At 29.0% G+C, this 18,263-nt stretch overlaps 1 protein-coding gene and 1 non-coding gene across 2 annotated transcripts; one reads left to right on the top strand and one right to left on the bottom strand.

Moving 5' to 3' along the window:
* Positions 1-333: 333 nt before the first annotated feature.
* On the bottom strand, positions 334-2,081 carry LOC117912919 (probable CCR4-associated factor 1 homolog 7). The gene is made up of 2 exons (XM_034827718.1): positions 1,961-2,081; positions 334-1,862 (listed from the first exon to the last, which is right to left on the bottom strand). The coding sequence occupies exon 2, from the start codon at positions 1,397-1,399 to the stop codon at positions 578-580; it is 822 nt and encodes a 273-aa protein (XP_034683609.1). The 5' UTR covers positions 1,400-1,862; positions 1,961-2,081; the 3' UTR covers positions 334-577.
* A 15,925-nt stretch (positions 2,082-18,006) lies between these two features.
* On the top strand, positions 18,007-18,080 carry TRNAT-AGU. The gene has a single exon. It is a non-coding gene; the product is annotated as a tRNA-Thr (tRNA).
* The last annotated feature ends 183 nt before the right edge of the window (positions 18,081-18,263 follow it).

Here is an 18,263-nt window from a genome sequence, read left to right on the forward strand (position 1 = left end):
GAAGACACAAAAACCATGAAATGCTTGATACAAAAGAGGAAAAGGTTGCTCCAATAGAAAACCTTGCTTCTTTTACACAAACTAAATACCGATTAATAGTTGACGAGATACAGACAAATCTCACATACAAGGACAAAGTTCAAAGCTCATCTCTCTTTAACCACACAAAACAACATTTTTTTCATTATGAAAGAAATGAAAAATTGTCTCCTCTACAGTGCCATGAAACAAACACGTCTTGTATGTCTTAATAAAACATGTAGATTTATGATTTACTAAGTATCATAAGCACCAATTAGCTGAAAATCATTATGCAAAGAAACTCAGCACAAGAAGTAATAAAGCATTAAGATTGTTATTGAAATACTAACTGCAACGATTTACAAAGTACTTGAGCTACAAAAACCAGTCAAGGTTTCGGTTACACAGAAGCTTTAAAGAAGTAAAATTCAAGCAGAAGAAAATTTATAACTAAAGCCACAATCTTTTTGACAGTAGTGTACAAAGAACAAATGGGGTTTCAGACCCAAGTTGTCATACAAACATTCATCAATTCTTCCACTTATTCTCTTTCAATTCAATTAGTCTGTCCAGTCTCGACACCAAGACCATACAAGACACCAGCATACTTCTCTGTTGAGCCATTGAAGAAGCTGTCTCTCAACTTCCTGAATGTGCAAGAAGTAAGCAAACTGTCCGACCCTGCTTGATGACAAATACCAACTCTCTCAACTTCCAATAACTCTGCAAGCTTATTCAACCCACCATGCAAGCTATTGCAGAACTTCATCAAATGCTTAATATCATAAACCATGGGAAAATACATGTTGATCAGATCAAAGAAACCTGCTTGTGTACCAGGCAAGCTCCGACGGGTCAACAGCTTAAGCAAATACCCAAAATCATAACCACTGTGGAAAGTAACCCAGCTCACATTATCATTCAACACAATCCCAGATGACATCAGAAGCTCACCAAACTGATTCACATCAATACCCTTTTCATTGTTCTTCTTAAAATCAATACCGCACTCTTGCAGCAACTGAATCGAGTCACTTGCGAAGACATCTTCAGTCACGTCAAATTCCCGGAAATTGAATTGCCAAATGCACAACTTGTCAGTGCCACAAGTCGGAAGATTCCCATTTGCATCCGAAAATGTGAGACCCAATTGGATCAGCTTCAACATATCAACATTATCCTTCAAAGTTTGATAATTATAATCATTTATGTTCTTGAAAGTCCCCATGGGACGAAGAACCACGCCTGGAAACTCAGTGTCCATTGCAATATAAGGATATTTATCCACGATTTCACGAATTAAGGCAAATTCACTCTCTAGATTCTCATTCCAAACCTCACGAATTAGAACTGATTCGGTCTTGGGTGAAATTGACATTTTGAAAATATCTGTTTGAGCAACAAAACGAGTGAGGATATCAAACAAAGCAGGAGTCAACGACGCTCAAAACCCAGATTGAAAATTTAAAATCTTCAGAGAAAAACGACGACTTTTTCTTTGTTTGGACAGAATCAGAACCCTAAAACTCAAACTGAGATTTTTGAGAATCCGATTTACGAAAAAGGAAGCGTTTTTCTGCTCTAACTAGATCTGTAAAAAGAATCAGAACCCAGAACACGAACTGGGTTATTCTGGAACCAAAGTCAAAACAACAACGTTTTCTGCTACAACCGGATCTGCGAACCCTAAACACATGGAGTTGGAAAACGACGGCGTTTTTCTGCTCCAACCAGATCTATGAAAGCGAAACGCTAACTGGAGTGCTCTAGTTCAACCAGATCTGGACTATAAACACTCAAAACTCGAAAAATCCAAGTGGGTTCATGTGGGTAGATCAGATCTGAAACGATTTAAAGGAAACAAAACCCTAAATCAAAAAAAGAGCAACACGAAGTGATTAAAGAGAGAAGAGTTGAGGCATATGAAATGAGATCTGACCTTAGGCATGTGAAATGGAGAGATCTGGAAGCTGTGATGGGCGATTCTGTGGTCTGTCGAAGAGGATTATATAGGTCAACTTTAAGGGTTTGTGAGGAGGCAAGAGAGAGAGAGAGACGTGCCTCTCTTGAGGCCTGATGAGCTGAATGAAAAAGACAGTGGGCTCCCTCGAAACGACGCCGTTTTTGTGATGTTTGAGTTATAACAGGCTTAGCGCGTTGAAAGTCAAGATCGGCCTTCCATGTGTGTTCCTGGAACACAGGATGAAGGCCTGGCCATGGCCGGCGGTTCCGATTCGTGGGTGCCTCCCATGATTTTTAGCACATGGGGAATTAGAATTATAGGAAAGTATATTAATTGCTGACTTGATTCATATTTTTAGGTCATATATCATGATTCATGCCTGTGTGAACAATATGTTTGATCCCATGAGATTATTGAAAAAAATCAGGTCCAAATTACATGGTAGAAAGGAGGATTGATTGATAGGAATTAGCTAATGGTTTAGGTTTTGACATCATACAACAAAACCTTATAAAATAATTTTCTTATGATTAACATAAACTATTATTTAATCAAAATATTGATTTATCGATAAATGAATATTTATTAATTTTATAAATCTAAAAACACTAAATATTATTAGAAGTTAGTACATAAAATGCAACGACTCATCTCATAGAATTGTGGGGTCAAACGGATAAATACCCTCTACATGACCAAACAAACCTCACATCAAGATCAAAGATCAACTCTGATATCATTTATAACAATTCGTTCAAAACTATGTAGATATTGTCAACTCTAAATTTAAAAGAACGACTTTAAAATACGTCTAAAAGGTTAAGAGAAGTATATATATATAATCTCAATAATTTTCTCTCTTATCCAATATAAAATATCACATAGAATACCGAAAATAATCTAAAAATTAAAGATAATTATTAATTATACTTGTAAAAGAAAATGATGCAATGTCAAAACTTACCATTCATTTGATAACAATTTTAGAAAACGTGTTTAATATAAAAGTATTAATGAAAAAAAAATAGACGTTTGACAAATATTGTGAAACACTTATAAAAATCTGAAAAATTTTTATAACATTGAAAAATCACTTGTAATGTTTTACAAAAAAGTATTAGACAGGTGATTATTCTAAAGTCACCTTCAGATAAAACATTTCAACCAAAAGGATTTCGAGTAAAAACACTACCAAACACACTCTTAAATAATGCGATACTATATTATAATTTTTGTTTGCTATTATTTTTTATGGACTTCATTAATTATTAATTCACATTTCCTCGAATCCATAATAATTAAAAAATATATATATTATCTTATACATTAATGGGAGTTTGGATTATAAGGTTTGTACTATATTTATGAATGATTTAATGAGTAGCTAATGAATGAACGATAAACCTCGTTGAATGTATCCAAATTTATAGAGGACGTAAAGTATATGCTTTTATTTTATGGATGAAGTTATCATTAAATAGCAAGTGTGTGTTTTATTTTAGGGATCACGTGATCGTGATATCAACTTTTTGAAAAGTGCATTGTGGTTGTGGGAAGGACATAAAGGTGGTATGAGTGAGTGGCATGAGGGGCTAACACATTTCTTCATTAATTAAATGTAGATGCCATAAATTTACTTTTAAGTCCAACTAAATAATTTGGTAGTTCAGACTTGGGGGTGTAGAAGTGGAGTGTCTCATGGAGTTAGGATGGACATTGACTTCTTATCAATGGTTGAGAAAAAAAGCATTCTTACAAGTTACAATTGCATGCTTTGTTTGGAGGTCAAAGTATTGTTTAGCAACTGTTTAGGAAAAATAAGAAAAAGATATGAAAATATTAAAAATAAGTTAAAAATATTTTAAGTTTTTTTAAATAGATTTTTGTTAATATTAGATAATGGTTTTCAAAAACCGTTTTAAAAAATAATTATCAAGTAAACCCTTAATAATCAGAAACAAGAAAACATTTTTCTATTATTGAAAATAGAAAAATATATGATTTCAAATTACATATTAATAGAAATAAAAAAATATAACCAAACAAACTGTTTTAGCTAGCAGTGGACATGCAAACAAAAAGATAGAAAGGGTTCCATTGATTGTTTAACATAAAACACTTTCTCGAAAAATCTTTCACAATCCAGAACCCGAGATCTTAACTAAAAAGAAAAAGAAAAATCTCTAAAATGTATGTTTTGAGATTCAACAAGAGGAGGGACAAGTGATGAGGAAGAGGAAGAGGAAAAGAGTTGGAGGGGTTTTATTTTTATTGTAAAATTACCCTTTTGCTCTCACTTAAATTGGTCTCACTTAAATTGGTCATGTAGGGAGCATATGCATCTTCCGTCAAACAATATAACATCGTCACTAAAAAAAATGTTTATTACATATATGGAGGGTACATTATTCGATTTTAAACTCAATGAGACAATATGCAAAATATGTTATATATTAGGGGGTAAAGTGTGATAAGCCCTTAAAAAAATTATACAAAAATGAAAAACATATAAAAACTATATTTAAAAACAATAAAAGATAAGGTAAAAATATTTTAGGTTTCGAGTTAATTTCAATTCTACTAAAACTTCATAAAACAATTTTTATAACTATTTTAAAAAACACTTCACCATATAAACCCAAATTTTACTTATCAATTCATATTTTAGATATTTCAAATAAGTCCTCTATATTTCATATATTATTGTGCTAAAAGTTAAAAAGGAAAAAAGCAACATTTTTAGAACCATATTATCTCCTTTCAAATCTCATTTTCTTGTGATTTTCTATATAACTACCATATTTCCTCTAATGATGTTGATGCTCAAAGTAGTGGTGCTTTCAATGCCCATCTCACAACACCAATCAATTTCACGCCCTAAAAGCTTTGAAAGACTCGTAACATCAATCATTATCTTCCAAAATAATTACTAAAAATTGTAAATTTTTAATAAATATCTCAACGCTTAGACTATATTTGGGTTTTCAAATGTATTAAATTATGTTTTTTATATTTAATCATATTAAGAAATATAAAATAAAACAAAATATAACTAAAATAAGATAAAAACTTATATATTTAAAAATTATTAAATTTTTATATAAAATAGTTTTTAAAAGTTATTTGATTAAATGGGTCATTAAAAACCGGATTTTGAAAATTTAACCCTATCATTTTTTGGTCTCTTTTGGACAAAAATACATTTTTTTGTGAAAATAATAATTTATTTTAAAACTTAGATAAAAATGCTTGAAATGGTAAATGATATTTATATCAAACATGAGTTACTCTTGAATCATAAACATATAGGAAGGGTTATGACTTATTTGACAACTTTTTCAATAATAATTTTATATTTTACAGAACAAAAACATAAAAAAAACTAATAAACAGGTTTTTTGTTTTTGTTTTTTTATTTTTTATTAAGAAAATGAAATTATTTTTTTATTTTTAATTCTTAAGAAAAAAAATATATAATATTTTTAGAAAATATCTTTTAATCGTTTTTACTTTATTTTAATGAATGTTTTAAAAAATAATTATACATACATATAAAATGATTAAAAATAACACACTGCATATAAAAATTATTTTTAAAATATTAAAAACATGTTACAAATATTTTATATTTTTAAATAGACTTTTATTCTACAAAACATAAAATAACATTTTCAAAAAGTATTCTAAAATAATTGTTTTAAAAAATAGTTACCAAACTGACCTTAAATTCACAAATTTAATGATTATTTCATCTACTTTAATCAATTAATTCTTTAAAAAAAAAAGTGAAATAAATTTAAAATACAGTATAAAAATAATTTATCTATTTTAATCATATATATCTTCTATCTTTAGTTGCATTTCCCCTAAGTTGCGGCAATCTTGAAGGTAGGGCATGGATGAATAATAAGTCCACTTGATCATCTTGTGATGCTAAGACTTGCATTATCAAATGCTATCATCCATGCACGTCACTTTCCCTTATCCAAAAGTTGGTCTTTTTTTCTTCCTATAATAATAAAATCTTAAAATATTGTTTGTGAGCCATGTGAATAATATTATAAAATGGCTTTGATCTAATCCAAGCACATAATTCACTAAAATAAAAAAGTAAAATAAAATAAAAATTTTACACATCGCCATCGATTGTGATTAAGCTCAACAAGCATTTGGTTGCTAGTTAGGATTAATTTTGACCAAGATTTCCAATTAAGACAAGAAAAATAATTCCTTTTGACCCGTTAAAAAAATGTTAATATCTATATCTATACTTCTTTGTCCTGATCACATGTTAATAAAAAAACAAAATCATATAATATATTATCTTATAACAAAAGATATGTATATATGTATGTATGTATGTATCTATGCTAAAAATAAGAGTTGTGTTTATAATTTTTTTTTTTGTAAAATACACTTTTATATATTGCTAAATATTAATATATTTTATTCAGGATGACAACAGGGGAGCTTTGGGATGGGTTGTTTCTGTCTCAACTCTGTCTTGTTTATTCAAAATAATTTTCATTCTTATTCCATTAAAAAAAATAAACGGGTGGGACAAGGTAAGGCGGGTATGAAAAATTCTCATAAGTGTCCCTGTCCCTGTCCTATTTAACTTTTTTTAAATCATTTTAAAAAATTTTAATTACATTAAAATAAATATATTCTATAAATAATTAAAATATTATAATTTTTTATAATTTATTTTATTGATGAGTATTATTATTATTATTATTATTATTATTATTATTATTATTATTATATTAAAAAAGGAAAATAAAAATCAAATTAAATTAATTTTTGAAAGTAAATTTATATATAATCGAGGTCGGTGGGACGCGACAAAACAATACTCAAACTTGTTTCGGGTTTTTAAAAAAATCTCAAATTTGTTTATTTAAATTTCAAACTTGTCCCATTAGAGGCAAAGGTGAGACGGGTACTCGAAAAAACCCACCATGTTATCATCCCCATTTCATCCATTATATATTTATTTAATATATTTTTATAAAAATTTTCATTTTCTAAAATATTCCTTCATATATTAAATTTTTTTAATATGTTTCATGTATTATATATCTATTTAACATAGTATTTTTTTTTTATTTATACCTCTTAGTAGGTGTTTAGTAAACTAAGGTTGTGTTTGTTTTTTGACTGAATAGAAAAAACCAAATATTTTAGCTTTTTCTATTCGGCCAAAAGTGAGCTGTTGACATCATCCAATATAATTAAAGTGAACTTATTGATAAAAAGTTCACTTTAATTATGTTGGATGATGTCAACAGGTCATTTTTAGCTGAATAGAAAAAACTAAAATATTTGGCTTTTACTATTCAGCCAAAAAACAAATACAACCTAACTTAATAACTTATTTAAGTCATTAAGTAAATTAAGTACGTTTGTTAAAATAATTTAATAATATAACTTAAAAATAAAAAATAACTTTAAATAATCAATAAAAATAATTAACTTATTCTTAAATCCATATTTTTATTTTACATTTTTATTCTCATTTGTCCTAATTACCTCTATGATTTCCTTTATTATTTCATAACCTCCACTCTTATTTAACATACTTTACTCTAGTTATAATATATGAGGATAAATATATTGATTTGATGATTTGAAATAAGTTTTAAATTAAATTATCAAACAACCTTAATATTTAAAGTAATAATTAAGTAATAAGTTTTAAGTTAACAATTTAAAGATAATTTAACTTAAAATCAAATTAAATCATTAAATAATAAATATTAAGTTTTATCAAACACCCTTCAAGGTGCAAACTTCTGATTTCCATATTTCTCTCAACATTCTATTTCCTTTTTTTTAACATACATTATTCATTTTTATAAAGAAGTTTAAATAATTTATCTACTATTCTTTTATTTCCATAGTGCTCTTAACTCTTTCTTTCTATATATTTTTTAATATGTTATTCATTTTAATAAAAAAAATCAAAATGATTTATTTACTTATTAATTATCTTTTCTTATTTTTAACAAAAATAAAAAGTAAAAGGGGAAGCGGTTTACACTTTTTCTATGTCAAAATACCCTCAACTAATATACCAACTACCAACCATACCCTCAATCATGTACAATTTTTTTCCTTTTAATATTTCTTAGTTAATTCATTGTGGTATTAATATTTCAAATTTATATTTTTTTTTACTATAATGATATTATTAACATTAATTTTTAATTCATAAATATTTGAATGCATTAATTTAATTTCTTTTTTTGATATTAATTATATACTCTTTAATTTGAAACCTTACCAATTCAATTTCCTTTTATTTCATTTTATTATTAGAAAAATATTTTTCATTTTTTATGACTTCAAAAATTTTATTTTTTATATTCAATTTTTATTGTTTCATTATAATTATAATGCCAATTTAAAATAATTAATATGTATGTTTATGAAAATTTGTTGTACTACATCTTTTATCTTTCTCTCTATATATATATATATATATATATATATATATATATATATATATATATATATATATATATATTTTTTTTTTTTTTCTAAAAAAAATTAACCATAAACTACATGTTAATTAAAATACATAAATTACTCATAATATGATTTATGTCCATTCATATCTGATCTTCATCATCTTTATTAAAAGTAATATTTTTTTAAAATAATTTAACATCATTACCATACCCAATTAATTAAAAACACATCTATTTTTCTCATTAAATTAAAAATATCTTGCAGTACCACTAATCATGTTACTTTCTTTGCTTTTTGGTCCGTTACACATGATTTCTTCATTGGTTCAATTTCTTCTTCCCATTTGACTGTTGAGAACATAAAAGAAATTAAATGTCGGGTTTTATGGTTCATCAAATAAAATAGACTAACCTCAACTAATTCATGTAGTTTAACTAGCCCCGGTTCAGTTGGTCCCGGTTGTTGTTCATTTTCTTTTCTTACATATTTTTAGAAACCAAATGGAGCATTATTTTAATTTTTTTTCTCATAACTTTTATGTTTAATTTTGTTTTAATGTTAATATGATCATTTGCACGCATTGTCTACTTTTTGGTTCAAACACCTATTTACCTTTTAATCCAAACATGTATGTGTTGAGCTTGATTGTTGATTTGAGGGTCTTAATTGGGAAAGACAATTATTATCTCCATAAGGTAATGCTCTATGAGTTTTTTCATTGAGGGAAAATTCTTGAATGTTGTGTTATGCTCTCTAATGCTTTTTGAGCTTTTATTTATCACATTGTATTATTACATGGTCATACCATTCTTATAAAAAAATTCCAAAACTTCCGGGGTAAGAAAAAAATAAAAATATGACATAAATGTTCTATCCTTACAACACAATTTCACTATTAGTACAACAGATTACGATAACACCTTGTCTATTATACTTTTGAAATTTTGACTAAATGTTTTTAGCTTTTCTTCCACATGCCTAGTATGGTTTATATCATAAATGGACCTTAGAGGGCAAATTAAATTCCAACTTAAATTACTTTATACAATTGTTTTTATAAAAATAATTTTTTTAAGTGGAGTGTATTCATGGGGTGACCTTCTTCCACATATTAATGATGTGTGGATTGAAAATGGGATTTGAAAATTGTCTCTCTAATATTGTTATTAATCATTTTAATTAATCTCATTCAATTAGATCACCACCTTTTTAACCAATTATGTTGTAAGTAGATGACAAATACCCTAAACTTGTTCTCCAATACTATAATGGCTTAGTGTGTTTATAGCTGTGTGAATGAAATTGCAATGAGGATCACTAACTATATGAATAAGAAATAAATAAAGGTACGACATAAATGTCATACACTTACAATATAGTTATACTAGAAGTACAATAGATTACAATAATGTTAGGGTGAATCCACAATATTCTAATAAACAATAGAATTTTTCTACCATTTCTTTGTGCAAAATTAAATAGGTTATAACAGCTAGCATCGATAAATAAATAAACTCATGCAACAGAAAAATAAATTAGACACCAGAATTTTTACGTGGAAAACCCCCCAATACGAAGCGAAAAACCATGGGACCTAGTCCAGTTCAAACTTCCATTATCAACAATAATGGGTTACACGTCTTTTCTAAAATAATCTCTAGAGGTTTCCAAATACATCAAGAGCACATATAGCCTTGGATTATACAATCTCTCTTGGCAAAAGAAACAAAAAAAATTGGAGAAAGTATACCCAAAAAAATGTTGTTATTGTTCACGGGCAATAACACCAGTTCCCGAGCTCAAAATCTGATATCCGCTGTTTAGATTGTAGCTACTCGAGTTTCAAACTTCTCCTCCAAATTTCAACTCGATCGAACCACAAATGAAGCGGAATCGACTCTTTGATGAAATCTGGGCAGTGAGATGCATTTTTCTTCTCTCTGTTTTTTTTTTCTTTTCCCGATTTTTTTTAATTTTTAAATATAACTGACTTGGGGCCCAAGAATATGGGGCCTACTCCCTCACATACGAGGGAGCCCAACAAATCTCTCCCTCCCGACTATGTGAAGAGCTGTACCAAGCCTGCTTGTTTTCTACAGAATTGTAACTTCTCTGTAGGTATTGGTTTTGTCATCATATCTGATCTATTCTCATCAATATGGATTTTCTCAAGGCAAAACAATTTCATCTCTAGTGCATCACGAATCCAATGATATCTCACATCAATATGCTTGAATCTATAGTGAGAAGTTGGATTCTTACTAAGATGAATGACCCTCTGACTATCACAATAAAGTAGATACATTTCTTGTTGTGGACCGAATTCTTGTAGAAACTTCTTCATCCATAGTAACTCATTGTTAGCTTCGGTGATAGCAATATACTCAGCCTTTGTGGTCGACAAAGCAACACATTTCTACAACCTTGATTGTCATGACATCGCTCCCCTTGAAAAAGTGATCAAATAACAAGAAGTAGACCTTTTGGAATCAACGTCCCTAACTGTATCTGCATCTGTGCATCCTACAAGCACAGGTTTGTTAGTCTCAAAACATAAACATGTCTTAGAAGTACCCCTCAAATACCTGAGAATCTATTTCATTGTAACCCAGTGTTCTTTTCTAGTATTAGAAAGGAACCTACTGACAACTCCAATAACACGAGCAATATTAGGCCTCGTGCACACCATGACATACATCAAGCTACCCACGACTGATGCATAGGGCACTTTTCTCATTTCTTATTTTTCTTTCTCACTTGAAGGACTTTGTTTGGAATTTAGCTTTGGATGACTTCCAAGTGGAGAACTCACTGGTTTTGCCTTGCCCATGTTGAACTTGTCTAAAACCTTCTTAATATAGCTTTCTTGAGATAGCTACAATTTCCCATTCATCATATCTTGAGAAATCTTTGTACCAAGAATCAGATTTGCAAGTCCTAAGTCCTTCATTTCAAAGGACTTGCTCAACTCCTTTTTCAGTTTATCAATTTTACCAGTATCACAACCAACAATCAGCATGTAATCCACATATAACAAGAGAATAATAAATTCTTCATTAGAGAATTTCTTCACAAACACACAATGATCAAAAGCAATTCTATCATACCCATACTCAACCATGAAGGAATCAAATTTCTTGTACCACTGTCTAGGTGCCTTCTTGAGACCATACAAGTTCTTTTTTAGTCGACACAGTAAGTGTTCCTTGCCTTTGATTATAAACCCTTCTGGTTGCTCCATATATATTTCCTCATCTAAGTCACCATGGAGGAAAGTAGTCTTCACATCAAGTTGTTCAATTTCTAGATTCATACTGACAACTAAGCCTAATACAACTCAGATCGAAGACATCTTAACCACGAGCGAGAAAATCTCTTCAAAGTTAATGTCTTTCTTCTTACTTAAACCCTTCACAACTAATCTTGTCTTGTACTTTGGCTGTGATCTATTTGGTTCGGGTTTCCTTTTCAGTACCCATTTATTCTTCAATGCTCTCTTACCCTTAGGCGACTCCATCAATTCATAAGTGTTGTTCTTATGCAAGGATTTCATCACTTCATGCATAGCTCTCAACCACTATTTTTTCTCATCATGCTACATAACTTCTTGATAATTTTTTGGTTCTCCTCCATAAAAAAGCAACAAATACTCATCACTAGTATACCATTTGGAAGGTTGTAGCTCTCTAGTAAATCTTCTTAACTGTATTTCAGTAGGCAACTCTGAAGTAGCTTGTTCTTGTTGTTGTTCTAAGCCATTATTCTCAATTGCAGGATTTTCTTCTACATCATCAACTGCAGACTTATCATTTCTATCAATTGTACCAACTTGTTCTTCTTGCATAACTTCCCTATGTTCATTATGTTCCATAGAGTTAAGAGAGACCGAACCCAAATCAACTTGTTCTTCACTGAAAGGTTTTGGCTTCTTAACTCGATCCAAGTCTTCAATGGTTTGATTTTAAAAAAAAAAACAACATTTCTGCTTCTTATAATCTTTTTGGTAGCTGGATCTCATAACTTATACCCAAACTCTTCGTTTGAATAACTCGAAAAAATACACTTTTTAGTCTTGTTGTCAAGCTTGGACCGCTCGTTTATAGGAATATGAACAAATGTCCTACAACGAAACACTCTCAAGTGCTCAAAGGAAATAAATTTTCCTGTCCAGACTCTCTCTGGAACATCATCCTCTAAAGGATATGATGGAGACAGATTAATCAAATCAACGGTTGTCCTCATGGCCTCACCCCAAAAATACTTAGGCAATTTTCAATGAGAGAACATACACCTGATTCTATCACAGATGGTTCTATTCATTCTCTCAGCTACACCATTTTGTTGTAAGGTCTTAGGAACCGTCTTCTCAAGCTTGATGTCATGACTTCTGCAGTATTGCTCAAATAGCCCCCTATATTCACCATTAGTGTGTGCTCTAACAGATTTTAACTGCTTGCCAATTTGTCTCTCAACTTTCACATGAAAATCTTCGAATACATCGAGTACCTGGTCTTTAGATTTCAAAGCATATACCCACACCTTTATTGAATGATCATCAATAAAAGTCACATAATAAAGTGCACCACTAAGAGTATTACTTTGCATAGTACAAACATCAGTGTGAACTAAATAAAAAATATCTGGTTTTCTACGTGAAGAAAATCTACGAAATGCAACTCTACTTTGCTTTCTAGACAGACAATGTGTACAAGGTAATAATGACGTACCTTTAACTGGTATAAGCTTCTTTCTGGCAAGAACCTGAAGTCCCTTTTCACTTATGTGACCAAGCCGCTTATGTCATAGCTCAGTAGAGGCTTCATTCTCAACAATGTTCACCTCTCCCTTGACTAGTTTTGCTTTTGTCTTGTAGAGAGTATTGTTTTTCTTCCTCCTAGCTAAAATAAGAGAACCCTTAGTAAGCTTCCACTTACCCTCTCCAAGGTGACTATGGTAGCCCTCATCATCAAGCTTCCCAACAGAGCTCAAACTAAAGTGCATTTCAAGAACATGTATAACATCTTTCAGAATCAATTTGCACCAAATGCTAGTTTCTAACTCTATATCTCATGTTAACAATTTCACATTTTAGTTCATTTCTCATCCTAACCCAACCAAAACTGCCACTAGTGTAAGAAGAGAATAAATTTTTACGTGTAGTGATATAAAACGATGCTGCTGTATCAACCACCCAAGTGGAATCCTGGCATGCAAGGTTTACACACGCATCATCACAAACAATGATTGTATCACCATCAGATGCAACTGTTGTAATGTCTTTGTTCTCTTTCTGTTTTTCACATTTTCCTTTAAACTGTTTTTTTCAGAATTTTTTGTACTCTCTCTTAATGTGACCTGACTTGCCATAATAAAAACATTTTATTTTTTTCAGGACTTTGACTTTCCTCTTGACTTGTCACAATTATAATTATTAGAAGGTTTTTTTGCTTTTACTTCTCCCCCGCCTCTTTGTAACAAGTGTTTCTGTATTAGAGGAAATACATAACTCTTTTCTTTTTGCCTCTTCATTAAACATACTATTTCCTACCATGTTGACAGTTATCACACCATTTGGGGCTGAATTACTCAAGGATACCACTAAAGTTTCCCAACTGTTTGGTAAGGAACTCAACAAAAGTAAAGTCTGTACTTCATCATCTAGCCCAAGCTTCATGGTAGACAACTCATTCAATAGTCCTTGAAAATTATTGAGATACTTTGCAACACTATTACCATCCTTGTACTTTAAATTCACAAGTCTTCTTATCATAAAGGTTTTGTTCTGTGCGGTCTTTCTCTCATAAAGACTCTCTAATTTCTACCAAAGGCTATATGCATCAACTTTCTTGGCTACATGATGGAAAACACTCTGATCAACCCATTGCCTAATTTGTCAAATGGTTTTCCCATTTAATTTCTTCCACTCATCCTCAGTTGTAATAACTGGCTTATAACCCCTGCATTCAATGGGCTCAAACAACTCTTTGCAATATAGAATATCCTCCATCATAGTTTTCCAAATTGAATAATTGGAAGTTGTAAGTTTAATCATTCCACTGTCAACCTCCTCCATTTAATTCACACAAGAGATCCCACTGCTAATCAATTTGGCTCTGATACCACTTGTTGGGGTGAATCTACAATATTCTAACAAACACCAGAATTTTTCTACCATTTTATTTGTGCAAAATTAAACATGTAATAACAACTAGTAGCAATAAATAAATAAACTCATGTAACAACATACACCATAATTTTTATGTGGAAACCCCCCCAATGCGAAGCGAAAAAACACGAGACCTAGTCTAGTTCAAACTTCCACTATCAACAATAATGGGTTACACCTGTCTTTCAATCTCTAGAGGCTGCTAAATACATCAAGAGCACATATAGTCTTGGATTATACAATCTCTCTTGGTGAAAGAAACAAAGAAAAATTGGAGAAAGTATACCCAAAAAAACGTTGTTACTATTCATGGGCAGTAACACCAGTTCCCGAGCTCAAAATCTGATATCCACCGTTCAGATTGTAGCTACTTGAATTTCAAACCTCTTCTCCAAATTTCAACTCGATCGAACCACAGATGAAGCGAGATCAACTATTTGATAAAATCTGGACAGTGAGATGCAATTTTCTTCTCTTTCTTTTTTTTTTTTCTCTATTTTTTTCTATTTTCCTGATTTTTTTATTTATTTAAATGTAGTTGACTTGGGGCCGACTCCCTCACATACGAGGAAGCCCAACAAATAATACTTTAGGTATTATACTTTTTAAATTCCTGAATGAAACAAAATTAAGTTTCAACTTATTTTAAATTTTATACCTGGTTTTTTTAAATTGTATGTGACTAACAAAAAAACTATAAGAGGTTTCAACTGTATAGATTTGTTTTGCAAATTACTCGTGATTTGCTTATTTATTATTTGTAGGATTGATTGCGAGATATTCATTATCAAGTTTATGAGATTATAAAGTAAATGATTTTTTATATATATATTTTATTATTTATTCTCAAGGAAAACATGAGCAAGTATAGGGAGAAAGTGCTCACACGATTGATAATGTTACAACAAAATGAAGTTAGGAAAACGATTTGCCAATCGATGGATGACAATGTAGCTAATTCATGACCGTTGTGGATAAATAAATTTTATTTCAATATGAGGAACAATTTGATGTAAACTTGAAAAAACATTAAGATAATTTTTTTAGATTGTAATAGTTTGTGTTATATTTTGTATTATTGATACTTGGACCATGGATTTCGTATCTTATAGGTTTGATGTTTAGTTTAGGGTTTACTTTTATATTAAGAGCATTATTTATCTGAATATCTTTATTATATACAAGAACAATAAGAAAACCGTGGGTTACCTGTTGTCCTATTCCAGAAACTTTGATTTACAATAGTTCATTTAGTTGTATTTATTTGTTATATTGGTTTAGTTTATTTTAAAAATATAATTTTTTGCTTAAAGAAAATTGGTACTCGATTTCTAAACTTCACAGTGAAAGTTGTTTGACTAAAGCTTCCATGCTATGGTTATGTTGACAAAACCATACAAGTTCAATTGTATGCATGGAAGTATTTTAATTTTCCCAAAAAATAACTTGAGCACCCTTTTAGGAATATATTCCAACTGCAAATATACATCATTTCTGATTTTGATATGACAAATCAACTTTTCATATTTGCTTTTAACTTAGTCATATTTGTTGAACTACTATTGTCATTTGACTGCTTCACATATTATAAAAAATGTTAGTGGAACCAAGAATTTTGACCATATTTTTAAAGGTGGTTTTGGCAATTTAAAAAAAAAAAATTGAGGTTTGTTTGGTAATTGTTTTCGAGAATAGTTTTCTATTTTTCTATAACAAAAAAATTGAAAAACATGTTTAATAATTGAAAAACCGTTGTTTGTTTTTTGTTTTTTATCTTTGAGAACATAAAACATGTTATTTTTAGATAACATCTTTGAGTTGTTTCCACTTGTTTTTTTTAGAACTGTTTTAAAAAATAATTATGAAAACATATATAATGATTAAAAATAAAAATCAAGACATATAAATTATTTTAAAAAATATTAAAAACATATTTAAAAATATTAAAAACTGACTAAAAACATTTAAAATTCTCAAACTGGTTTTTATTCTACAAAACATCAAAAAAAAATTTTAAAAAATTGTTCTTAAAAATTATTTTTCAGAACTATTTTAAAAAACAGTTACCAAACAGGATCTTGATCTTTGAAAGAATTTTCACAATTTCTTCTTACCTTTAAGATAACTTATCAAGTTGAATAATCCTTCTAGGTCATTTTCACCTGGAGGCCCCACCTATTCAATAATTTTTCATATTTTGATGTATTTAATGAATGTTAATTAGAAACTTTATAGTTAAATTAATAGAAATAATAGCTAAATAAATTAATAATGTTTTTATACAAGTAATCATTAATTTGATCTATAAATATTAATACATTTTTAGTACTTATAATTAAAATATATTTTAAATGCTAGTCTTAAGATATTTTATTTTTATTTTTAAAAATTTTAACTAAAAATATTATATATCTTATTTATTATTTGTTTCAATAACACAACGTACATTTTGGAAAAATTATGGTTCGTCAAATTATGCAATTAAGTCTTTTGAAGATGCAAAACAAATAACTAATTTAAAATATGGATGACGATGAGTGAATTATTTTGGTACTTCTCCTTAATGAAGGGTTTAGGAAATAACTAAATTATTAGGGATGTGTTTGAGATTTTTTTTTTCTTTCAAAACCCGAATTGGTCCATCTCAATTATACATACAGATATAATTAAATAGAAAATAATCTAATTTATTTGTATTCAAATTTTCGTTTTTAACACATAAAATAAAAAGGGCTTAATTTATAACAAAAACAAACTATATAAAGCTAGAATATTTATTTTTTTATTTATAAAATACGTTTAATTTTATTATAATTAAAAATTTGAAAATAAAATTTTCAAAAATATAAAAAAGTTAAGAAATGAACTTAGTGGGTGTTTAATAAACCAACTTAAAAACTTAAAGTGACTAAATAGCTTAATTTAAGTTATTAGATAAATTAAATATGTTTGATAAAATAACTTAATAATATAATTTTAAGTAATAAATAAAACAAATTATCTTATTATTTTTATTTTATCTTTTTACCTTCATTTAGCATAGTTACTTCCACTATCCCTTTTGCTATTCAACGACCTCTATTATTATTCGACTTCCTTTACCTAAATTATAATTTATGAGTCAATGTAATGATTTAAAATAAATTTTAAGTTAATTTTATTAAATAAGCTTAATAATTAAAGTAAGAATTAAGTAATAAGTTTTAAATAAATTTAAGTATAATTTAATTTAAAATTATTTTAAGTTATTAAGTAATAAGTATTAAGTTTTAATGAACACAAAAAGTCCAAAAAACTAGATTTATTGCTTTAATTTATGGTATGACTAAAGAATTTAAAATTTAAAAGTAATTTAATTTAATATGTAGGTCTCACTCCTGTAGCTTTCATAGCTCAGTTGGTTAGAGCACCCGTTTAGTAAGCGGGAGGTCTTGAGTTCGACTCTCAATGAAAGCATTCGATTATTAAAACTTTTTACCCTAAGTTTTCTTAATCAAAAATAGATTATGTTAACTTTCTCCATTAAGCTAAATGACATTTTATTAGATCGCATAATGATGGTACAAATAGGCCCACAATGAAAGGCCCATCAACCATCAACCCGTTCCTAAGAAAACACACAATATCTGAGCAGACAAA

Source organism: Vitis riparia, chromosome 4, assembly GCF_004353265.1.
Source record: "Vitis riparia cultivar Riparia Gloire de Montpellier isolate 1030 chromosome 4, EGFV_Vit.rip_1.0, whole genome shotgun sequence".
NCBI classification, from domain to species: Eukaryota; Viridiplantae; Streptophyta; class Magnoliopsida; order Vitales; family Vitaceae; genus Vitis; species Vitis riparia.